Source organism: Artibeus jamaicensis, unplaced genomic scaffold, assembly GCF_021234435.1.
Source record: "Artibeus jamaicensis isolate MK-2021 breed Jamaican fruit bat unplaced genomic scaffold, CSHL_Jam_final scaffold_916, whole genome shotgun sequence".
Lineage (NCBI taxonomy): Eukaryota > Metazoa > Chordata > Mammalia > Chiroptera > Phyllostomidae > Artibeus > Artibeus jamaicensis.
In genome coordinates, this window is record NW_026522059.1 from 840,746 (window position 1) to 865,422 (window position 24,677).

Sequence of the window (24,677 nt, forward strand, 5' to 3'; positions counted from 1 at the left end):
GGCCCTGACAGCCCGCGGCTTCTGCGCCGTGTCTCGGGCTGCCAGTGTCGGCATTAAACACCAGGTAGAGCGGGGCAGGCGACTGGCCGTGGCCGTTTGTCATCGCCGAGCTGCCTGCGCCCCTCAGCCTGCAGAGCTGGCTGCTTCGGTGACTCCCGGCCCTGTCGTGCTGCCGCTGTGGTTTGGTCACCGGGAAATGTTTGTCGGAGGCCGGTCCCCAAGTCGGGTGATGTGGCCGCAAGGAGGCTGGCGAGAGTGCCTTCGGGCTCATGGCCACGGGCAGGGGGAGTGGCCTGGGGAGCTCGTCGGGTCCCCCTGACATGCAGGCGTGAGGCCCCCAGGAAGTGCCAGGCAGCCCTCGCCAGACCCTCAGGATGCGCCTGGGCAGTGACTCCCATCAGAGTCTCCCCTGTGGGGCCCCGGGACCTCTGCACCTTTGTGGCAGAGCCGTGCATGTGTGAGGGTGAGCGGGGACATGTGTGCCCCGTACTCCCTGTGGACACCTGCGGGGGCCTCAGCACAGGCTGGGTGGGGCCCCAAGCCTCGCAGCAGCCCCCCCCCCCAGGCAGCAGGGCCCAGGTGTCTGATGGCTGTGGGGCTTCCCCTGCCTTTGGGGTGCTGGGAACCACCAGGCGAGCATAGGGGAAGTGGAGTGATTTATTAGACTCATAAAAATTCATACTTTGCGATTCCAGTCATCCCACGCATCTGATGCTTGTTAGAGCGCAGTCCCTGGCAGCTCCCGCCGAGGTGGCGAGGGGGTGGGGCGCATGCCTCCCCGCCGAGGCTCGTTTGGAGCAGCGCATGGGTCCGCCAGCAGTCGAGCAGCTGTTCTGGGGCCGGGCTTTGCCGTGGTGTCATGGCCGTGTCCTCGCAGGGGAGCTGGGGTCAGGCCCTGCCACCTGCGTGCTCTGCACACCCCCGGGCCTAGGCTGGGTCTCAGGGAGCAGAGCGCCTGGGGGACGACAGGCAGAGTGCAGCCAGGGCCCTCGCGGCGGGGAAAGCAGGGTCTGGGGGCCGGCGGGCACCTGGGAGCACAGATGGGGTCCGTGGGGGTGTGTCTGGCAGCTTCTGCAGATGGCGCGGCGTGGCCTCCTCTGTTGTTTTCCAGGCTGGTGTCCGTGGGGGCCCTGCCTCTCCTTCCTGAGGGGCCCGGAGCCTGCGACCCCTGGAGCAGCCCCGGCCTGGCCCAGCAGGGCAGGCGGTCATTTTCCTTCTCTGGGCCTCAGTCTCACATCTGTGCTCCGCTGGCCACTGCCCTGGCAGCTGCACCGTGCAGTGGGCACTGTGCTTCTTTGTGGAAGGGATGAGGCTCCCCACGTCTCCCAACAAGGATTGCCCCTCAGCTTCCTGGCAGGACCCCGGCTGCCCAACCCAAGCCAAGAGGAGCAGGAATAATATCCTCTAACCCCAGCTCACCAGCCAAACCGGGCTCCTGGTGCCCTGTCCCAGGTCCTGGGCCAAGTCCCACTCCAGCTGCCGATTCCCAGCAGCCTGGAGGGAGTGGCATCCGGGCCCCCAGCCCTGCATCTGCATCTGTCTAGCCTGGCTCAGGGCAGAACTGAAGGGCCTGGGGCTGGCAGTGGCAAGGCATGGCGTGAAAGTCCCCAGGGGGCCGGGGTCTGGCAGCCAGGTCTCGCAAGCAGGAACCACCCGCGCAGCATGTGTGTGTGGGGAGTGGCCCGGGGCAGCCTCAGGGACTGTGGTGTGCAGTCGTTGGGGCAGTTCCAGGTCAGTAGTGGGGGCCCTGGGGCAGTGGGGTCTCCAGGCCAGCTTCCGTTTGGCAGCAGCTGCTGCTGCGGAGACGGGGAAGGAGCAGCCCTGAGCCTGGGCAAAGGCAGGAGGAGAGGGCTCCTGGGGCCCTTCTCTGCAGCGCCGAGCCCCAGGGCCCGCGCCCCACTTGGCTTTCCTTCCGGCTGCTTCTCGTAAACAGCTTGCCCACATGGCCTGTCCCGGGGGCCCCTGGGGTCTGTCACCCTTCTTCAGAGTCCAGGGTCCTTTTCATCCCCAGATGCAGCCCTGGCTTCACCACCTTCAGGGCCGTAGGGGTCACTGAGGTGGCGGCTCAGATGGGGCCAACTTTCAGAAATGCCTTGATGGATGGGCAGTGTCCAGGGAGGGCAGGATGGAGCCAGGCAAGGTGTGGAGGCCACTCCCCAGCCCTTCACCTGGGCCCAGCCTTCCGGGAGAGTCAGCGCTTTGCCTGTGTGGCCTCCTCGGAGGGGCAGCGCCCTGCCGGTGTGGCGTCTGCTCCGGCCCCAGCAGTGGGCCCCGAGGCCCTGCCAGGCTGGGCTCTGCACGTAGCCCGGCCTGCGTCGGGCTCTCAGGCGCAGGGGCCATGCCCACTGCTCTGCGTTTGCTCCTGTGGGCCTTCTCACCAGAGCGCACCTCTGCCGTTGCTGGGGCGAGGCAGCCCGCCCTGTGGACCCTCAGGTGGCACTCCTGCTCCCGGGCCCTCCTGAGCGGCACTTGGGGGCACTGTTGGCCGACGGTGGGCCGGCGGAGACCTGAGCCAGCTGGCAGGGAGAGTGGTGTGTGCACGGGGCAGAGACCAGCACCGAACCGGCGGTGGAGGGTGGGGGCTGTTGGTGAAAAGCACGTTGGGCCAGTACTCAGAGTTGGATCGTGCTGGGTAGGGGTTGGAAAACCCAGACTGGCAGACTGCCGTGGCCACACAGCTGTCCCCTGGCTCTGCACCCTTTGCCTGGCCCCACCGTGTTGTCCCTGACACACTGGCACCTGTGGCTCCCCTCAGCCCCGGAGGCCAGCCTGGAGCCCTGCCGGGAGGCTCCTTCCGCCTGGGGAGCCACTGCTGGGGACACTCACCTGCTGCCTCGGCCTCGGGCTTGGGCTCCGGCTCGTTTGGGGAGCAGCCATCTCTGTCGTCAGTGGCCTGAGGTGGTTTTTTGCACAGATTAGCAGTCTGGTTTCATCTTCTCCTTACTCATTAAACAGTTGTGAAATTAGGAACTCATTTTCTTCTAGTTAATTCTTTGAAGTTCCGTAGAAATCTGAACTCTGAATCCCTGCTCCCCAGGAAAACAGAGCGGGAGCTGTGGCCTCCTCCAGTGGCTCCTGGGGGTGGGGGTGGGTCGAGCCCAGGCCAGAGTGGTGCCAGCCGAACTGGGGCAGGGCAGGGTGCAGCCCCTGCCTCCCTGCCAGCGGCCAGTGTGCTGGGGAACCGATCACCCCGTGTGGCGCAGACTCCCAGGGGCTGGAGAGCTCCTCCTTCCCTGGCTGGATCATGGGGGGCAGTGTGCACCGGGGGCCTGCCGGGCCGCCTTGGCTCTGCCCCTGGGCTCGGCGCACGGGAGGGTCCCTCGTGCCCTTCCAGCCTCCCCTGGCCCTCGGCCCAGAGCGCGGGAATGGGAGAGGCCGGGCAGCTGCCGTGTGCGGGAGCAAGGGCCCCGCTGATGGATGGGCTCATATCCCACTCAGATATGATGCCAGCAGTTTTCTGCAGTTCGTCTTCCGTTGCGGCAGTAAAGTTTTTAATTAGGAAAGCTAATGAGATCGATTAGTCATTAGAAGTGACCCCTGCACGGCGGGCGGAGAGGGCTGTGTGTGCAGGCCTGATAACGCCTTGCTGGCAGTAAAGGCGCGCGGGGCTTGATGTGAGTGAGACGTGCAACGGGGAGCGCATCACCGCGCTGGGAGTCTGCAGCAAGGGAGTGAAACCAGGGTCCGGTCTGAACGGCGTGGTTGTCTACAGACCCGCAGCCAGCCCCGGTGGGGCGTGGACGGGGGGCCTTTCTGTCTGCCTCCCAGGACCCCCAGGGTGGGGGTGTGTACCCAGCAATAGCACAGGGGAAGTGAGGAGAGGCTGGCTTTTTAAAAGGGCATCTGCTTGATTTGCGTCCTTTTGGGAGTGGCAGCTGGCAGGCATGAGTGACATGCGAACAGTTAATGGGAAGCTGGCTCTCCTGTGGTCCTGTCTTGTATGGGACTGTGCTGTGAACTCAGATGCGGGGCCTCCGTAGAACACAGGAGGGGGGTCTCTTCCTGCAGGAGGGGCACTGCCCGGCTGCACTAGGGGCTGGAGAAGGCCACATCGGTGGTGGAGCCGAGCCCGAGGGGGCTCCTGGCGATCAGGACCAGGGCGGGGAGGTTGCTGAGGAGGGACTTGGCCCCAGCAGGGACCAGCCCTCCTCCCCGCCACCTGGGGTGGCCCTACAGGGGCTGGGCTGCAGAACAGGGGCTCTGTGGCCCTTGGGTGCACATCCCACCCAGAGCGGTAGGCACAGGTGGATCTGCAAGCGAGGGGTGTGGGCTGGCAGGCCCCAGTGAGGGCCCAGAGCCAGGTGGACTGTCCAGGTGCAGGGGCCTGGGAGCAGGCAGCCTGGGGGCCGTGGGCTCAGCTGGCGCGTGGCAGTAACTCACAGGAGATCTCGTGTTCTTAGGCTCTTAGCTGGAACAAGCCATTACTGACTTTTGTTGGTCTGTCCTTGCTGATGAGACCGTGGAAACTCAATCCAACAAACATTCATTCATCGACGCCCGCTGGGTGCTGGGCTGTGCCCTCCTCACCAGGTGTGCGTCGTGGGCCCCAAGCCAGAGAGCTGCTCCCTCGGCACAGGCGAGCCCCCAGGCAGTGCCACGGTGCCTGTGGTTGTGCTGAACTCCCTCTCCTCCCTGGCTGTCCCCAGCCGTGGTCCTTGCAGGGAGGGGGAGACGGAGACAGAGGGAGGACGGGGAGGGGGTGAAAGAGAGGTCTCTGCCCTCAGTTTCCATCATCCCCCGGGCCATGCGGTACAAGTGAGTGCCGTGGCTCCTGTGGGGCGGACTTGGCCTGCAGCCCCCCAGTATGTGTCCCCTGGGTGCCCTGGGGCCTGTGAGCTGGGGGAGCCACCGGGGCTGGGCGCCACTCGGGAGGCCAGGCCTTGGGCTGGGGACCTGCTTGGCTTGGGGCTCAAGAGGTGGTGTTTAGCAACAGGTCCTGCTTCTGTCTCTGGACCAGCAGCAGCTCCAGCGGTCTGGAAATGGGGGGGCTCTAGGTCTGGGTCAGGGGCCTGTGGGTGCTGGGAGGAGGTTGCCTCATGCCCAGTGGAGAAAGTGTGGGTCATAGAGCCCTGGTTTATGCCTCGGGGCAGGGTGGTGGCCAAAATTGGGGCTGGTGCCAGACCGCAGGAGGGCAGGGGCCTCTGGGTCTCAGGCCATTGTGCGCCTGCCCTGCTTGCTGTCCTGGGCCTTCAGCTGAGGGCTGGCCAGTTCTTGCCCGGGAGCCGAGGGCTCACCCTGCTGCTGGTGTGCTGGTGGTGGGACCACATGAGTGCTTTCCTGGGGCCTCACCTGACCCACGGGCCCCTGGTCTCTGCCTGACCTCTACCCACCGACCCGGCTGCCTGGCCCAGCTGCCCAGCCTGGGTATCTCTGTGGGCAGGGCCCCTGAGGAGCCCGTGGGGCCTGCGGCAGTCCCTCCTCGCGGAGCCCTGGGTGTCGTGCAGCTCTCGGGAGGCTGGTCCTGGCTGCGTTAGCTCTAATGACCTAGGCAGTTGGAGCTGTGTGCCGTGGAAGTCGGGCAATTAGCCGCATTCCTTGAAGCTGTGGAGAAAGTGCTAGCTGTCAAGTGGACGGCAGCTCAGGCAAAGCATCCCTGTTAATTGCGTGAAACAGTTTCAGTAAGAGGAAAAGCTGCGAGGAGCAAAACGGCAGGACACATGAGGAGTACGTAAATCCGCGTGGGCACACAGCGTAGGTGCCCGTGCCCACCCTGGCCTCCTGGACCGGCCCAGGAGACCCTCCTTGCTGCCCATGGGAGCTCTGGGGAGTTGGGACCAGCCCCAAGTTTGGGGGTTTGGGGCCACTCACTGAGGACCCCTGGTCAGCCCCCCCCACCTCCGCCGCGTCACCCAGCATCCCAGAGACCTGCGTCTTGGGACTTGGGCCTGTGCCCCTTCTTCTGGAGTTCTGGGCCACTGGGCTTTCTGGGGACATGCCTGTGCCGTGTGGTGTGGGGCTGGAGTGAGGGGTGATGGGCGTCTCTGGCAGCCCCCACTGACCGCTGCACTGGGTTCTCTCTGCAGCCTCCCGCCTGAGCAGCCTGCGGAGCCCTCCCACCAGCAAGGTGATCCAGACCCGGTACCGCATCGTCAAGAAGACGCCCGTGTCGCCGCTCAACGCGGCCCCCTTCCCCCTGTCCCTGCCTTCCTGGCGGACTCGGCGGCTCTCCCTGTCCAGGTGCGTGGGCCTGAGGCGGCTGGCAGGGTCCAAGGCCACATAGGCCGGGGCGGGAGGGGCGGCATGGGACTGAGCTCGCCACTTGCAGGGGTTGGGTCTCAGTTTGCTGGCTGGGGAATGGGCTCGTCTTTCTGCTCAGCAGTCTCTGCGCCAGGTTGATGGCTGGCCTGTGTGCCACGCAGACGCCACCCCCCTCCCCACACACACTGTCAGCAAGCCATCAGCTGGCAGTAGTGGCCATGGCATCTGTCAGGGAGAAACTCGTGGTGAGAGGCTGGGCGCCCTTGGGAACCTGTGAGCCAGGGACACGGGGACATACTGACGCCCGAGGCGAGGAAAGCTGCACACACGCCCGCCGCAGGGCTGTGCCCTTGGCCCGGCTGCTCCTGGCTGAGCCTGTGCGGTGGCTCCACCTCCTTTCCAGGGTGCCCCGGGCACAGAAGCAGGGGGGCTTGGGAAGCTGGGGTGGCCATGTGGGGACGACTCCTGGCGCTGCAGCCACGGGGCTTTGGGAGGCCCGGGACGGGGGTGTGGCCCCATCTTGGAGACCGAAGGGGTGGCAGCCCTGGCAGATGGGTGGGAGACCCCTCCCCTCTGCCTTCCGGCCGCCCTCAGGAGCCTGCTTCCTGCGGGGCAGCGTGGGGCCCCTTGGTCCAGGGCAGGCTTCCGGATGGGCACAGGGTGCTCCAGAGCACCTGGCCGCTGGCCAGAGGCTGTGGGGCCGGGCCCCAGGGCAGAGCAGCGGTGCTCCCGCGGCCGCGCTGCCAGCCCTCACAGGCCCTGCTGTGGTCTGAGCTGGCCTGGCTCCGGGGCCCGGGGGTTGGGGGTGGGGTACGGTGCGGCCTGCTGGCCTGCACAGGCGCGGGGGCGCCCGCCCAGCCCGCCCCCACCGTCCCCAGTGCCCACTGCCCTGCTCCCTCCCTGCCAGGCTGCGGTGGGCTGGGTCCTGCCGCCTGCTCCCTGGAGGCAATAGCTGGGAGTATATTCTAAGTGAATTTTACTGCACTTTTTGTAATATTTTTGTTTTAAATAGATTTATAAGCGTCTTGGGGCTATTTCTACAAATTTATGAAGACAATTTCCACTCTCTTGCTGAGGTTGGATTTACACCTGCTATTTCCATCCCGACTCGCCGCGCTAAGTGGGCCCGTCCTCTTCCGCTGCCCGTCTGGCGAGCGTGGCCTTTCCTAATGCGTCTCCCCTAAATCACCAAGTCGTCGTGGTCGGGAGTCAGGGCCGCGCCGAATGAACCTAGTAAATGAACTTAAATTAATTTACTTAATAAGGGCCCCGATCATCGTGAATGAGGTTCAGATTTATTGATTCTTGCTCCTGCCTCCCCTCCTGTCATAGGGGGCCTGGTCCCACCTGCTGGCCAGGCCCCCCCCCCTTCCAGGGTGGCCAGGGCTGGGGATGACTTGTCAGGGTGGCCCCCATGAGCCTCTCCTCCCAGGACCACTGAGGGTTGGGGTTTGGGTCCTGCTGCGGCGTGACGGGGTCACTGAGCGAGGTGGGTGCTGGGCCCGGCAGGGCGGTGGCTCTGCGCCCTCCTGAGGCAGCCCTGCCCTGCCTCTTCCCCGAACCCCTGTGGGGCAGGGAGCAGCCTGGTCAGGGAGGTGGCAGGGCTGAAAGGGGCCTGTGCGCTGTGTGGGCAGGTGGGTTGGGTCCATCTTGGGTCAGGTGGATGCGGTAGGCCGCCGGGGGAGGTCCAGCTGCCAGCCAGGCGCAGCCACTGGCCAGCTGGCTCCCGCAGGCAGCTGGGCTCCCTGGCTCTGTGCAGCCCCCGCATGGTTCTGGGTACCAGAAGGCTCGGCCCCCACAGGCCAGGCTGCAGCACCTCCCCTGCAGGCGGAAGCACTGTGACCCACCTCGGGATGGCCCTGCCATGACTGCGAGTGGGGGGGGGGCGTGCAGTGGGGCCTTTGGGTACAACCTGAGTGCCAAGCCCTGAACCCTGGGCTGGGGCCCGCACGGTGGCTCCCGGGAGGGTGGAGGGCAGGGTGCTGGGGGCTGGGTGGCCACCAGTGGGCTGGGCTTCCTTTGCTGAGGTCACTTATGTCCTGGGCAGGTTGCCTTCTCAGCAGAGTGGCTGCCCACCTGCTGGCCGGCCACTGAGGGCAGCGCAGGCCTAGGCTTGGCCCTTGAGGTGGCAGGAAGGGCTGGGCTTGAGGTGGGGGCTGGGGCCAGGGCCAGTCTGATGCCCACCCACCCACTGCCTTCAGCCTCACCAGAGGGAGGCTCCGGAGCCGGCTGGTTTTGGCCAAGTCCTCGGCCTCGGCCAGGGGCAGCTGCAGGCCCCTTGGTGCTGCTCCCCAGGCAGGAGCGGCCGAGGGGCTGCTGGTGGGGACTCGGGCCAGCATGTGCCAAGGGCTTCTGCTGTGAGGAGGACGCAGGGCTGTCCCACGGGGCAGTTGGCCTGAGCCTGGGGACCAAGGGCCCTTGGGCCTCTTGATCTGTACCCCCTGGGAGGGAGGACACCCCTGGAGGGGCCGGCAGGCAGATGCGGGCAGCCTGGTGGCCCCGGACCTCGTTCTCTGGCAGACGCGCACTGAAGGAGTGCAGTCACTGCAGGGGATGCACGCCGTGTGTGGTGGGGGCTGTTGTCCTGCGGGGCCGGGGCCCTGGTGGGTGGTGCACACCGTACGACCCTGGGCAAGCGGGGTGGCTGTTGGGGTGGAGGTGGGCGTAGCAGCCGACAGCCAGGGGCTCAGCAAGCCCCTGCCCTCCTGCCAGGGGACGACCCACCCCCTCACGGTGGCAGTGGGGTCGCCACGCTTGGTCCTACACCATGCCTTAGAAAGACTGTGGAGGCGACAGAGCCACTGCCACCCCTGTCCCCAGAGAGCTCACCCCACACAGGGCCCCTCTCCTCCCCCACAGAGCTGGCACCCCTCTCGGGAGAGGCCTTCTCTTCTGCACACTCTGACCTGCTGCTCCCCCTGCACCTCCCCGCCGGCCCCCCCCCCGGCTCTGGGTGGGGGTGTCGCTCCTTCCTGATGTGCACAGAGCCCGGCTCTCAGCCCGTCCTCCCTTTGGGCCCACCATGTGGGAAGCTTCGTGACAGCCAACTTCCTGGGTCCGAGGCCCACAGGGGGCCTGGCAGGGCCCAAGGACTCCAGACCATGCTGCCCAGACCGGCCCTGGGGCTCCGGGGTCTTCTGGGCCAGGCCCGGGGGCAGCACAGGGCATCCCAGGGCCGACACGCGGACAAGTGAGGGTGTAATTGTTCTGTTGTAAGATCTCTGGGTTTGCCTGTGTTCTCTCTGGCTTCCCGCTGGTTCATTAGTCCACGCTGCAGCTGAAGTGGGACTTGTATCCCTGAACGGCCTGTCACTTTTTTTCCTTCCCAAACCCATTGGATGTCAACGTGCAAAATAAGCCCTGTGCCTGAGCAGCTGCGTCCGGAGGCGGCTCCTTGGGCTGCAGACAACTCTCGTGCCGCGGTCCGGCCGCAGCGGGTCAAGGGGTCCCAAAGGTGGGTAAGGCATCGGCGCTGGGTAGCAGACAGCAACACGCCTCAAAGGACAGTGAAGCTCTGCTCCGTTTATTGCAAGTACAAGCAGGTTTTTATATTTTCATTTGAGGTAGTGATTAACATTTGCAGGTGTATAGCATGATCAGTTAAGCAGACAAAATCAATACAAAGGTAACCAGAAAAAGTACAAGAATTTCCATAGTTTCAGTTATATTAAACAAAAATTGTTTTGACCAGGAGAACCATGAATCAGACAATTTGAAATAACTCTGTGTACAGAGTTTGAATGTCTTATTATTTATTAAAGGTCTAGAATTTGGCATAGGGCAAAAGGTACGCTAGACCGAGCAGAGGTTAGGAAATTTATTATAAGGCCTTTGTGATGTCTAAGTTAGCTATTTGTCTTTCTGTCCAAAATGTTTCTCTATGTACCATGGACTCTGACTCCTTGGTAATTGTGCTTAGTTTATAGTATCTAACAAGCTTCTCCTGTTTCTTTGCCTGCTAACTTCTAATTAATATATATTCCTGTTCAAGGTAAAGGAGGGGCTGTTACTCCAACAACTTTTATATATTCAGGGGCTATTTCATTAGAGGGGATTAACTTGGGGGAGCGCGCTGGGTAATTCTGGCTCCCTGCTACCTAGTGTTAACTTGTCCTGCATCTGCTTACCTGGGTCAGGGAAGGAAACATTCTTCCCCTTGGACTCACTGGACATCGTGGGCCTTTCCTCCTCTGGGCCCCCAGAGAGGGTATTATTTTGGGGAAAGGCCAAGGTGGCATAGTTCTCAGTCTGACCTAGTTGTTGATCAGCTCTGAGAATGGCCATCATTTCTAGGAGATTCCAAATTATCAGGAAAGTAAATGTCAGAACACCAAGAGTCAGCACGAACAGAATCAACACCATTATCCACGGGTGCCACGTCCACCTGGCCGGAACACGCTTCTGTGAAGTCGTAGTGCCCACACTGTGACTGTCAGACGACATGGTTAGCGTTGGACGTGCCACTCGGGTGCCTCCCTGCGTCCCGTCTCCCGAGCTGAGTCTTCAGGAGTCTCTGGGAGGCTTGCCGCGGTCGGGGCTGCCTCTCGCAAGCCTCTGAGATGGTTCTCTCAAGTGACGTCTCACTAAAGAGGAGCTCAGCCCGAGGACGAGCACAGCCCCTGCCAGAGTTCCCTCGGGCCGTCTCCCACCCCTGCCCAGGCCACCTGCACAGCTCCTCAGCCTCCAGCGAGGCCCAGCTCTGCCTGCGGTCCGGCTCTGGCCGCAGCGGCGCACTGGCCAGGCGGCTTCGGGCACAGGCTCCTCTCTCAGCGCTGCGGGCTGCAGGCCGGGGCCCAGCGCCCTGGTCTGTTTCTCTTCCGGCCGCGTCCCTTCCTGCGAGGACCCTCATCCTTCACAGGGCCCACCCGCACCACCTCCTCTAGCCCTAGTCACCCCCAAAGGCCCTGTTCCCGCACTGTCACATCCTGTCAGTTTGCCGCAGGGCCTGTCCTGCTTGTCACCAGGCCGATGAGCAGAGGCTCCCACACAGTCTGAGAGGGTCGGCCAGCCTTGGGCAGTGAGCCAGGAGCCGGGAAGCCGCTGTGCGGCCCACACGTGGCAGTGTGGGTCAACTAATGAGTGACCCTGGTCCAGCCGCTGCTCCGGGCACTCCAGGATGCTCGGGGTCCCACAGGTGGTCACGGCTGGGTGGCAGCCTGCACAAGGCAGACCTGCTCTGTGGCTCGTGTCCCGAGTAGATGGCAGGCGGTGCCCCCTCTGCTTCGTGTCGGCACGTTGCGGGGGCCTTGTTGCTGCCGGTCACCCCTCAGGGCCTCAGGAAGCACCCGCCAGACAGAGAGAGGGGCTGCTGTGGGGGAGGGCAGGGGGAGGGGCAGGGCAGGCCTGGGGCCAGGCTGCAGGCAGAGGAGGGCGAGGGGAGGGCTGCCCAGACTCGGCGCCATCCCTGTCCCCCTAGCTTCTTACATGTAACCCTTGGGGTGACTTTGTGCTGGCGAAACGTCGCAGACACAGCTCTCAGCAGCCCTGTGCCCATCACTGGGGTCATGGCTGGGTGCACCCAGTCCCCCTCGTCACAGCCCTCTGCATGAGTACGGCCCCTTAGCCCCTCAGCGCAGGAGCGCCGCCCCTCAGTCGGGGTCACGCTCACGCCTCTTCAGCCTCATTGAGGCCAGAGTCGACCCAGCCCTTTTGTCTTTTGGGACCTGCTGTCTGGGGAGCAATGGCCAGGCTCTTCTGCAGTGTCCGTGGGCTTGTCTGCGACAAGGCTCAGGTTTGGGGGCAGGAGGCTGTGGAGGTGCTCGGCGGCCCAAGGGACAGCCTGAGAGGCCCTGCTGTTGCCATGCCGCCCAGTGCCGGGGGGCTGACCACCTGGCCGCCTGCTCTGAGTCTGCTGCTCCTCCTCACTGAGCCTCCCCTGCCCTCCGGGTGGCTCCAGCCCTGTCCCCTGGAAGGTGCATGGTCCCTTATCCCCTGGCACTTCCTGCCCCCGCCCAGCACCAGACACCCCTGTGCAGAGCATGGTCCCACCGCCACGGTCATCAGCCCTCCCCATGGCCACTGGGGCCAGGCCCCCGGGGCTGTGGTGGACGCGGGCTGCCAGCCCACGTTTCCATTCTCTGCCGTGGCGCCTGGGAGCAGATGTGGGGACTTGGGTTGGGGGTGTGACTCCACGTGGAGCCACTGTCCCTGAGGCCTCGGTGCCTTTTCTGTTTCCGTCATGGCATTTGACGTCACAGTCTCTTTAACCCTCACCTTCTCCTTGCGAGGCGGTGTGGCTCACTGTGGTTTTAATTTGCGCCTCCCTGATGACCCCTGGTGTCGAATGCTTGTCATGGCCTAGTCAGGGCCTTTCCTTGTCTTTGTGGGAGACCCCTCAGTCCTCTGCACGTTTCTTTTTTAGAAAAGTATTTACTCATTTATTTTTGGAGATTGGGGAAGGGAGGGAAGAAAGAAGAGTGAGAAAGAAACATCACGTGCAAGAGAAACATTGATCAGCCACCTCTCACACACCTTGCACTGGGGGCCCGGCTGCAGCCCTGGTGTGCGCCCGGACCAGCCAGGACCGAACCAGGGACCCTTCGGGCACCAGCCAGGCAGGAGCCAGTTTAGCTTGGTGAGGGCAGGGCCCTCTGCCTCCTGTGCTGAGTTGGCCTCAACTGCTTGGCTGGGGTCTCGTTTCCCACCCAGGAGTCTGCATGTGGGTGCAGGGGGCTCAGCCCTTGTGTCCTGCCGCCACCACACCACCAGCCTGCTCCCAGGTCCAGAGTGCAAGGTCAAGTGCCCCTTCCCTGGGGCCCCTCTTGGCTATTGTCTCTGCCAGCACTGCAGTGCACCTGGTACCCTGCAGGCGTGGTTCCCCTGGGGGACCGGAGCCCAGAGGGGGTGCCTGGTTTTTTGGGGCTCCTGGGCCTGCAGGGGGAACAGGCTCTGGCCCTGCCCTCTGCACTCACTGGTCCCTCGGCAGCCCAGTGCCCCGCCTTCCTTCCACCCTCAGGGAGCCGGCCACCAGCCTGTGTCCAGGTCCCCATCCGTGCCCCTGCGGGGGTGGGGTTTGGGCAGAAGTTTGACCAGAGGCTGACGGGGAGGGTGCCTCAGAGCCCTTGGTGCCCAGGCTCTGGCCAGCGGAGAGGGAGGCTGGGTGGGCCCCGGGCTGGGGGTGGCCAGGGGTGACCCCTAGGTGGTGCTGAGGCAGTCGCTCTGGCAGGTTTCTGAGCACCCTGCTTTATGGGAACCGGCGGCTCCAGCTCCCCAAGTGCTGTAAAAGTTAATGTGATGGTCTCACGCGCTGTGCTCATTTTTATAATTTTTTATTTTATGAAACAGGACAGGGAGCTTAGTGACTTATTACTATTCATTTCGTTTCAGTGCAGTAAATATTGATTCAGTTGGGGGTTTTCAATTTAAACTACTCGGCGATTATATAAAATATTACTGCCTGTGAGATTATGCTCACCGATCCCTTCGGCTGCTCATTAAGGGAGGAGGGCCACGGAGCCCTCTGCCTCCATCACTCTAGTGGATGGGCTGAGCCGCGCACTGCGAGGGAGGGGCCGGGGCCTGCCTGCAGGGGCCTGACAGCCAGGACGCACTCTTGATTTGGAAGTCGGTTCAGAGCGTGCCAGGGCCGGTCGTTTATTTACTTCTCCGTCTGCCTGAGGCAGGCGGGCCGCTCTGCTGTCAGCAGCCCCTGGCGGCGGGGACACCTGCCCGTGCTCCTTAGCCGGGTGTGGGCAGGGGCTTCACCTCACACCTCCTGTGTGGCCTGCAAGACAGGTGAGGGGCACTGGCCTTGCTGGGCCCAGCCACCGCAAGAGCGGCACCGAGGCATTGCTGTCAGAGACCAGCCTCCCTCTGGAGTCTCGTCCGAAGGTCGGGGCCTAGACCAGCAGAGCACACCCTGCATGCCTGGCTCCCGTGGGCGCACAGACCTAGACGGGCCTTCTGTCTCCATTCTCCTCGTGTGGTTCTGTGGCTGTCTGCTGGTGGTCAGCCACCCACCACTGAGGGGGGCCAGTGGACGCCCCGCCAGCCTCTCTGGCATCTGGGCCTTGGGAGCCGAGCGCCTCGGGTCTGCCCCCTCGACCGGTCCTGGTCCCCACCGGTACGCAGCTCTGGGGCCACCTCCGTGCGGTGCCGGCAGACAGTGCTCAGCACTGCCGAGGGCAGACGGTCACCCGGGGCCTCACGCCTCCCAGGGAGCCCCGTGCTCCCAAGGCCAAGCCGTGGGCCCTGACATACCACCTCTGTCGGTCTGAACCTCTGGCCCTGTGACCATTGTCCCCCGTGCAAGGTCTGTACTGCTGCTTCCTCCCTGGTGGGGCCTGGAGCACAGGCATTGTGGCCTAGGTGTGTGCGTGAGACGGTGCGTGTGCGTGAGACGGTGCGTGTGCGTGAGACGGTGCGTGTGCGTGAGACGGTGCGTGTGCGTGAGATGGTGAGGGCGGCCGGGCAGCGTCGGCAGGGGCATCGGGAGGAGGTGGTGCCAGGCATGAGCACCCTCTTCCCTTCCATCTCAGGCTAGGACCTGCCCATGGCTAGGGCTGGTCACCTGTCTCTGGGCCCTTGGTGAGCTGGCCTGGGCATGTCCCTGGTGTCTGTGTCCCTGAGGGCCGTGCTGGGAGGTAGGAGGTGACTGGCAGGACTAGGGCCAAGTTTAAGGGCGGCAGGGCACAGTGTGCTCTGCCTCCCTGGCCTGGGCTCTGCCACAGGTCCCTGCTGGGATGGTCCCCGCCCTCTGGCCAGGCCCCCAGACCTGCTGGTCTCTGGAGTCTGTGAGTGTCTCTCAGGCCCTTGGGCCTTTGGCCCTGCAGTTTCTGCCCTGCCTTTTCTGCCGCTGCCACCGGGTGTCTGTGTCTTTCTCTGTCCCTGGGTCAGGGGCAGGCTCTGAGGGGCCCTGTGCTACCCCCTGCTCTGGCCCAGCCCTCACGCTCGCCCCTGCTGCATGGCCCGGGCCTGCAGGCCTGACCCTGAGGAGAACTTGGCAGGAGGGGTCAGGCCGGCAGTCACGCTCCTCGCCCAGGCCTCGTTCCTTTTGGACAAAACCGAAGGGGGCGGGACCAGACAGGGAGGGCCTGTAAGATACCACCATGGTGGAACTGCAGGGTAGGGCGAGGCCCCGGCCCCCCCCAATGGACCAGGTGGAGCATTTCTCGACACACCAGGAGACGCTTTGTTCTGAAAACAGCAGGGCTGCTGAGGAGGGGGCTTCGTGAGGTCCTGGTGGCTGGTCCCTGTGGGACGTGTGGAGGATCACCCTCGTGGGGGACCCGTGCCCAGGCCACCCCTTGCCAGCGTCGTGCGTGGGCCCTCATGTGACTGCTGGTGCCCCTGGGTGTCCCTGGAAATGAAGAGCAGGGGCAGCTGAGCGCTGTCTGGAAGAAGGAGGACACCCTGTCACCCATGGCACCTGGTGGCCAGTACTGCCAGATGCCATTTGAGTGCTTTGTGACCGGCATCAGAGGCAGCAGTGGGGGTGCTCAGTGACCGATGTCATGTTGGTCTCTGCTTGTCCGATGGCCTGATTGCACCCAGACCCTCCTTCCCTGCTCAGAGCTGGGCCAGGGCCTCTGCAGACACAGGGGAGACGCCGTCTCGGGGGTCGGGGCACACAGCAAAGGGCCCCCCATCTGAGAGGACTGCCAACCACTGAGGGCCGTGCCAAGGGGCCCACAGACAAGTGCTCCCGTGGGCCCCTGGCGGCCCCCGGTGACCTGGCCATGATCTCATCCCAGGACCCATTCTACAGTGTCATTCATGGTTCTCTGGCCAGGGGGCTTCTGTGGGGTGTGGGGCACCCAAGGAGGCTCTGGTGCTTACCTTTCCCCACCCTGCCTTCCTCCTGAGCTCATCCCACCGCAGTGCGACTTGATGTCCTCGTCCTCAGAGATGGGACACTCCTCCACCCCATCCAACAAGGGGTCCTCCCTGGTCCTCCCTGGCCAGGGTTGTGGTGCCGAAGGGCTGTCAGCGGGTCTGTTGGCCATTTCAGGCGCAGGCCCAGGGCGTTTTGTTTAAATGTTTGTCCCCAGGAGGGTTTGCAGTTGCAGATACCTCTGTGAGGGGACAACGGCCCCTGCCTGTCAGTCCCCCAGCCACCCTCTGCTGGCAGGGCAGCCACTGTGGCCAGGGGACCTGCCGGCAGAGCCGCTTTATTTTCCTCTGACTTCCCTCCGAGTCAGCAAGGTCCCCGCGGCGGCCCTTCCCGCTCCCCCAAGTGCGCCCCAGTTTAATTTGCGGTTAGATGTCTGTTAGGGCTACGTCCGCTGCCCGAGTCAGCACTTAATTGGCAAGGCGCTTGATTTAACAGCGTGGGAGCCTCCGCCGGAAAAATGGCTTGAATAAATCACTGCCTGACGCCAGAAAATAGATATAATCTCAGCATTAACTACATTAATAGTAGCAGGAGCCGAATTAAGAAGGCCATAAAGCATAGGTGGGGGAGTGTAAATTACGCCAGGGCTCTGTCCTCTGCAGTCTGGGCTCCTTCAGGGGCGGGGCGCTCCTCCGGTTCCTCCAGGCCCCGCCCACTACGGGCCACGCCCACCGCCCCCAACCAGGCACCGCCTGCATGTCATGGGCGGGGTCTACAGGGAGGCACGTAGGCCCCGGAAGGGTTGCCCGCCCTCTTGTGCCTCCTGGGACTACTGAGGAATTCAACACCTTGTGCCTCCAGCTTCCACCCACCTCATGCTCAGCGCCTACTTGCAGCTGGGCCCCGGCCAAGCCCTGTACTCCTGGGCCATCCTCTGTCCAAGCAGGTGCTAGCCGCATTTCATCCACAGCAGTGTTTGAGCACCCAGCTCTGACCTTCCTGCCTCCACCTGCTCCCTCCCACAGATGGCCTTTGCCCTCAGTGTTGTCTGCAGCCTGGAAGACTTCTTGAAGGAGGAGACTTTTGGCTTGTTGGTTGGGTAGACACATTTGGGTCCCACATTGGGCCAGCTGTTGAAATCGCTCGCTTTTGTCATTTTTTTGTTTTCCCCAGGGAGATCTGTTTGTCCGGGGCAGGCCTGAGCTGGTCTGGCTGTCAGGGTGCCCTGCAGGGTTTTGGGCTGGGCAAGGCAAGCGCCTCCCATGGGCCCGGGTTGCATCTTCTCATGCCCCTCTCGGTGCTGGCCACCACAGCCAGACTCCGCCACTCAGAGGAGAAGGCTATCCAGTTGAGTTTCAGTTTTGCTCGTAGTCTTTGTCAAGTTCTACACTTCTTTATGCTTACTGTCTGCCTCTGGCGTGGTTCTTACATGTCCCAGAGGTTCTCTGGGCAGCCCACGTGTCACCTCCTCCCGCAGCCCCTGCTCGTCCCCATTTTCAGTGCTGCCTTTCAGTTCTGTCTGTGAGGGTCTTGGACGGAGTCCGTGCGTCTCTGTGCACCCATCCTGTTGCTCCTCCGGGACAACATCTGGGTTCACTTGGAACAGCCCCCACCCGAGACTGCGTGGGTTCCATTACACGTTCTTCACGTTTTACATTTAAAGCTTTGATCTGCTAGGCATTTATTTGGGGATGTGGTGCACGATTAAAGTTAAAACTTAATTTTGTATAAGTTACTGGGCTGTCTCAGGACTGTTTTGTGAGAGTCTGGCTTTCCCTCCTTGTTTAAAAATGCCGCCTTCATCATGCACGAATGCTTGTTCCTGCACCTGGCTTTGACTTCTTTGCAAGACATTTGCAGCTTGTGTCTTCAGGGGTCAGGTCTGTGGACTTCTATCTTGTGTACCCACCACCCAGCTGGTGGGGTACCCCACCCCACAGGGAGCCCCTCTCCTTGCTTCTGTCAGGAGAAACTTGTTCTGGATCCAAGTTTGTGAGCGTCATGGAAATGGGATTGTACGGTAGGCGCCGCTTGGTGTCTGAGCGCTTTTGTCTGCTGTTTGGCAGGGATCGAAGCCCTGACCCACTGTGGCTGTTTTCAGAGGCAGAGTCTCTGCATAGGTAGTCGAGGTTAAGTGAGGTCGCAGGGCGGGGCCCTCATCTGATGGGACTGGGCCGTGGAAAGAGGAGCCCCCAGAGCCCCCTCTGCAGACGCACCACAGAGAGGCTGTGCTACCTGGTTCGAGGCCCCAGCCATCAGTCTGCAAGCCAGGAAGAGAGGCCTCGCTGAGAGCTGGCACCTTCACCTCAGACTTGCAGCCTCCAGAACTGAGGAGATCAACTTCTGTTGTTGAGGTCAGGTGGGTATGGTGGCCCCCACCGAGGTCTGAGTGTGCACTTCTGGCTGATACTCGAGGCCACCGCTGCACCTCAAGGTCCCCGCAAGGCGCCCTGGGGGCTTTTCGCCCACTCCTGTGTCTTCTCGTCAGCGTGTTCCCGTACTCTCCCTGCACCGAAGACGCGCCCTCCCCGGCCCTGTGTGCCGTCCAGGCCAGCGTTTTGATGACGTCTGGTTCATCGGTCTTCCTTCTGGGAGCAGGGCCCTTGGTGTCCTGTCCCAGAACCGTGTGCCTGCCCTGAGTCGCGCTTCTCTCTGGTTGCTCCACTGCTCTGGCCTTCACACTCAGCCTGTGACCGTTCACAAGCAGCCTTTTGCTGGTGGCCAGAGGTGGGTGCCCAGGTCCCTCTGCCTCCTCACAGGTGTGCGTTTTATGGGAACTGGCCGCGCGCCCTGTGCGTCACCGTGCAGGTGCCAGGCCCGTGCTGCTCCCCATCTCTGTCCTCTCAGCCCCCCACCCTGACATCCGCCTGCCGCACGAGAGCTGGGAGAAGCGGCTGTCCCCCCTAACCTTAGCGGCAGCAGCTCTGTGGCTCCTGCATAGCGTGGGCACACCTGCTGCAGCCTTGCCCTCTCCTGGCGAGGTCCAGCCGGCCCTCTAGCACCTGGGGCGGCTGCACACACTTAGGGGTGTTCACTCGGCAGTTGGCTGCCTCCACTCTGACTCTCAGCAGCTCTTTGCTGGTGGTGCTGTGGGTGCTGCCTCCATCCCAGGGGCCAGGCTGCCCTTGCTCTGTGACCCAGGAAGAGAAGTCCCACTGGGGAATTTGAGGGGTGGGTGCTGGGCCCCTCACTTTACCCTCTCTGGGTAGCAGTGACGCACGGGGTCCCCAAGTGCTTGTGGGATTCTGGGTCCTGTAATGTTTCCCCTTTGTCATGCACCCCTGGTTTGGACTGCCCTCAGTGTCCCCCAGCCAGGGACGTGACTCTCCTAGGGGGTCGCCAGGCAGGTGGGAGATGGCTTGCTGCTCCAGGTGGACAGAGGCACTCGCAGAGCAGATGGTGGCCGTGGCCATGGGCTGGAACCCAGCCAGTCCAGGTTGGGTGGGCTCTCAGCTGACAGTACGGACTGTGAGGGCAGAGGGCCTGGGGTGCTCACCGAGCCAATGAGAGGAGGCCCCGCTGCCAAGGCCACAGTGGCTGGGCTTTCGCAGTGGCCTTGGCCAGCAGGTCTCAGGTGTGCTCTGGGCTGGGTGCCCGCAGCCTGCAGGTGAGAGTGAGAGCAGAGTGCAGTCTCGGGGGGGTGGGGCACAGAGGAGGGCCTGCCCTGTGAATGGGTGCAGGCCCCCCGGGGTGGTGGGTGGGTCCGGCCTGAGGAGGTGCCCCTGGGTTTTGGGCCGGGGCCCCCCCAGGCCTGCACTGCGGTTGGGAGGATGGGGGAAGGACAGACCGCCCATAGGGACTGGCACCCAGGTCCCAGGGAGCTGGGAGCCAGGGAGTCCTGGACCTCCCGAGGTCTTCCTGGGGAACTCTGGGCAGGAGCTGCAGTGCCTGAGCCGGCCAATCTGGGGCAGGCCCCCAGTGGGGAGGCCCTGGCAGGTGGTCCTGGGGACCAGGGGGACTGGCAGTGACCAAGGCTGGATGGGGGTGGGGGACAGAGAGACCAAAGGAAGGTAGGAAGAGGAGGGGTGCTAGAGGGAGGGAGAGATGGGGACCAGGGAGCAGGGGAAGGGTCAGTCCTGCCCCTCGGCAGCCTGCTCGGGCCAAGGGGATCCTGGGCTGAGGACCCAGCCTGGAGGGGCTACCTGGGTGCAGGAGTCCGGGCCCTGCCTCGTGCTGGGCCTGCCCCCCTGCCCCTCGGGCTGAACTCTGCACTCCCTCGTGGGGCCATTAAGACACAGTAGTCCCTGTTTTTTGCAGCTAACGTACAAAACACCAATAGCTCCAGCCGAAATGGATTTTTAAAAGTGTCATTTTATGGAGAATTTTACTTTCCATCTTGTTGTTTATTAGGCTCTTAAAGGGAAAGCTTGTAATGCATCCATTGATCGGAGCACCGATTGAATAGACGTGAGCACATAAAGCAGCCTGGCCCTCCCGCCAGGGCTGCAGTGCGTGTGGCGGACGCGGCACGGGGCACCGGAGGCACTGCTGCCCTTTCCCTGGGGCAGGCGGGCAGGGACGGCACCTGAGGAAGCCTTCGGGTGACCCTCGCCCTCCGGTTCCCCTCTTGGTCACACAGCCCCTCACAGGCAGCACGCCTCTGTCCCCAGGTGGCTGGCAGGGAAAGGCAGGAAGTGGGCACACAGAGCTGGGCCACCGCAGGGGAACGGCTGCAGGGTGGGCCACACCCAGGAGAAGAGACACCAGCTGGCTACAACCACCGTGAGGCCTGTGCCATCCGTCCGAGGGGTCCCTGGCCACTGAGCCCCGTTTCTTGGGCCCCTGCGAGGCCTGCTCAGGTCCCCCAGGTACATTCCTTCTGCACTGTGGTGTTCCCGCTCCCCTCACGGGCCACAAGCGCTGCGCGCCCTAGGGGCTCTGTCTTCCCTCCAGAACTGTGAGCAGCTGCCCTGCAGACTGCCCAGCGTGCCTGCTGGCTCTGGAGGCGAGCAGCCCTGTGCTGTGCTGGCCCTGAGCTGGGGGGTCCGTCTAAGAGGGGCTCTGGGCTCATGCCACCTCCCCGCCAGGCAGAGGTTGCACTGGCCCAGGGGCTGGGGCCCCAGGGAGGGGGCGGGGGTGGGCCCCCAGGGCACCATCAGCGTTTCCGTGGAAAGTGCACTTAAGCAGCGTGCAGCTCGTCACGGCAGCGGCTGGGCCTGACCTACTTGGAGTTTGCTGCGCGGAGCTGCCTCCTGCTCCTGCTGACAGCGCACTCCCTGCTCTCCCGGAGCTGCGCAAACTGCAAACCGCGCTCCGTTCCCTGGAAAAACGCTTCCCCGGCGGTTTTCTCTGCTCCCCGCCAGCCTGCCCACCTCCTGCCCGTCACCACCACCACCGCCTGAGCGGCCTGGCCACTCACCGACCGTGCCCCAGCCAAGGGGGTGGTTAGAGGTCGAACCCCACCTGAGAGCCCTGTGGAGTCCCCTGCCAGCAGCTGCACCTGTGGCCCCAGTTTCCCCACAGGTGCCCAAGCCTCAGCCCGCTGGCCGCACTCGTGCTCAGGCACTCTGTGTGGAAAGGCAGCACACCTTGGCAGGTGCGGGGTCCGAAGGAGGAGGGTGCCAGGCTGCCACTGGGACTGGGGCACTGTGCCAGGGAAGGGCTGGACGAGCAGAGCCTGGGGGCCCAGGACAGACCTGTGGAGGGCGGGGGAGGCCTGGCAGATGGGGCACACCGGGCCTCTCGGGGGAAAGCGCCCGTCTGTGCAGATCCTGACCCTCTCTCTGGGTGTCTCTTCCCTGGTGTCTTCCACTCCACTTCCCGGCACAGCCTGCCCTGAGCCCACTGCCATCCCCACCCTGGGCACAGCGGGCGGGGCCGCAGCCTGCAGAGCCCCTGGCCTGTGGGACGGCGTGCCGTTCGGGCAGCTGCTCTGGCTGGCTGTGGTCACGTGCGCACCTTCCTCCCCGTCGCCACCACTTCTCATTCAAAGTGTTATCCCCCTCCCGCCCTTCCTGCCCCGCGGGGCCGAGGGGCACCCAGCGCTCACCCGGTGTAGTCAAGGTTATGGTGATAAATCCTGGGGCATTGTCACTTCTATCGGAGTAAATTGGCTGGCCGCTTTTGGGCTGAAGGGAAGATAATTTGCTGTAGTATTTCAAATGGATTAGAAATGGATTTGAGGGGAAGTTCATGCCTCCCATTACAAAGGCGAGAAAGAGGACCATCTGAAGGCACGGCTCCCTCCCTGGCCTTCATTATCCACGCTTAATACCTTTCCTATTTTCCAGCGTTAATGAAATTTCCTGGCGGCCCGGGCCAGCCCGGAGAACCCTTTAGATCTGAGGCTACAGTCACAGAAAAGGAATTGCCGGGCCCTTGGCAAGGGGAGGTGCCTTCCCCAGGTCCCTGGCCCCCTATTATTTCATTAATTTCACCCTCTCTTCTCAATATTGTTCGCTCCCGAAGGCTGTCCTCTGCATCAGGTGACAGTTTGCTGGAGTACTGTGACGCCCACGACAGTGAGGGGCGGTGGGCCGCTGGCGCGAGTGCCACAGGCCTGGAGCTGGACACCAGCCAGGGGGTTCGGTGCACCTTCAGGCCGAACCGTTGTCCCACAGACAGGGCCTCCCCACCCCCCTCCCCGCCAGGGCCCAGCCAACGGTCCCTGAGTCTTGTGGGTTTGCCTGGTGTCTCCAGGCCGCCCTGTGTGACACCAGGCAGGTCTCCCAGGAGGTGCCCAGGGCTCCCAGGCACTTTTCAGGCTCGAGCTGGACCAGCCATGATGGCCACTGGCCGGAGCTCAGCTCAGGCTTGTGAGAATTAGGAGTCCGGCCGAGCTGCGCCCCAAGAACAGAGGCCACGGCTCCTGCAGAGGGTCCACAGCTCCCTCTGAGCCCCGAGGGCTGATAGGGTTCTGCAGGGAGGGGCTGGCGAGGGAGCGGACCCCTACCAGCCCAGCCCCTCTCCTCACCCCATGGCCTGGCTGAGGAGGCGCCCCAAGGTCTGCAGAGGGCCTGGAGGCCCAGCTGCCCCCCCAGGCATGGGGCAGCTGGGGTGCCTGCAGGGATGGCCTGGGCTCTACCACTTCCTCCAAGATTGGTGTTCCTGAACCTGAATTTTAATTAAGGGAAACTGGGTCAAGTGCTTCCACGTGGGAGGCCACGCTCTTCCCGCCTGCGTTTGCATTTACCCCGAAGCTGGGGGCCCAGAGCCGCTCCCGGCTCCTGTTAACTCTCCAGCGGGCCCTGGCTGGGCAGTTCAGTGGATTGAGCTTGGGCTTCAAACCAAAGGGTCACTGGTTCGATTCCCAGTCAGGGCACATGCCTGGGTTGCAGGGCAGGTCCCCAGTGGGGGCCACATAAGAGGCCACCACACACGGATGTTCCTCTCTCTTTCTCCCTCCCTTCCCTTTTCTCTAAAAGCAAATAAATAAAAATAAATAAAAAGAAAAGAACTCTCCAGTGGGCCCTGGGGGGCTGCAGCTGGCAACGCTTTCAGACAGAGGGACCGAGGACCAGAGGGGTGGCAGAGCCGCGGGGGGGGGGCAGCTGTGTCTGAGAAGCAGGGACTGGACCCAGTCGCTCATTTCCGGGCGGGTCCGCCTGGGTGCCCAGCGCTGCCTGTCCCCGGCACTCATCAGAACCCCACCCGGGTGCCCCTCCTCGTCCCTGGGTGACTAGGAAAGGGCTTTCTGCTGCCCAAGGTGGAGTTGGGGGTCCACGTGCAGACTTGTGGGGGACCCACCATGAGTACCCAAGGCAGGCCCAGCAGGGCTCAGACCCTTGTCCTCACTTTGCCACTGCGGCCGGTTCCCCTGTGGCGCCCTGAGTAGCAGCTCTCTTCAGGGAGAAGCAGCGAGGACACGGGACATCCGTGCCCCTCTGTCCAGATTGGCCAGCGGGGCACCAGGGGTTCAGTGGGAAGAGCGTGTGAACAGAGTCTGAGCTGATGTGGAATTAAGCTCAATTTGCATAAACAAATTGCTGCTGAAATTTGCTCTGAGGGGTAAGCTCCATGGGCCCTTCTGGAGTCAGGAAGCTGCCTGGTCACCCTGAACACTCCCCGTCCCCTCATCTTGGTGGCAGCCTGCCCATGTGACAGCCGGGGAGAGCAAGTCAGCCAGGACAACTTTTAGGACCACTGTGGTGCCTCCCGGGCAGCCCTGAGCAGGGTGGGGCCTGGGGCTGACCCCATGGGGTGCGTGGTGTCTGGGGGGGCCCCCTCCCGGGCCTGGGCAGTCATGTCCCAGGGGGGCACATGTCAGAGGGGGGGCTTGTCCCTTCCCCCTGACCCTTCAGGGGTTCCCATGGTCCCAGCCCCAGTGAGGTGCCACCTCCTGTGGTGTGGAGGGCAGGGGACAGGTCTCCTGCCTGGGGCCCTGGGGCCTGTCTAACTGGCATGTCCCTGTGTCTGCAGGTCCCTGATGCTAAGCCGCCTGCGCCATGCCCGCAGCGGGGCGAAAGCCCAGCCCGGCCCCCCTCGGTGGCGGGACAGGGGCTTCCGCTGCATTGGAGGGGTGCTCTACAAGGTGTCGGCCAACAAGCTCTCCAAGACCGACGGCCGGCCCAGCGGCGAGGGAGGCGGCAGGCCCCTCCTGCGCACAGGTGAGGCTCCCTGGTGGTGTGTCCGGACGGCCCCGGGGCCCCATCCAAGTGTGCAGTCCCCAGCAGGCCACGTCCCGACCGGCACTCGTTCAACCCCCAGTGCCCACAATGCCTTGGCTGTGGCACTGATGTCCAGCCAGGTGGTGGGGCAGGCTCGGCGG

At 63.5% G+C, this 24,677-nt stretch overlaps 1 protein-coding gene across 2 annotated transcripts in view; it reads left to right on the forward strand.

The window, feature by feature from the left end:
• The window catches only part of ZC3H3 (zinc finger CCCH-type containing 3), a 59,463-nt gene that overhangs the window by 17,996 nt on the left and 16,790 nt on the right, over positions 1-24,677 (forward strand). For both annotated transcript variants that reach the window (XM_037166441.2, XM_053660865.1), the window contains 2 exons: positions 6,024-6,177; positions 24,329-24,516. In XM_037166441.2, the coding sequence (XP_037022336.2) occupies positions 6,024-6,177; positions 24,329-24,516 (342 nt within the window). The remainder of the gene's footprint in view (positions 1-6,023; positions 6,178-24,328; positions 24,517-24,677) is intronic.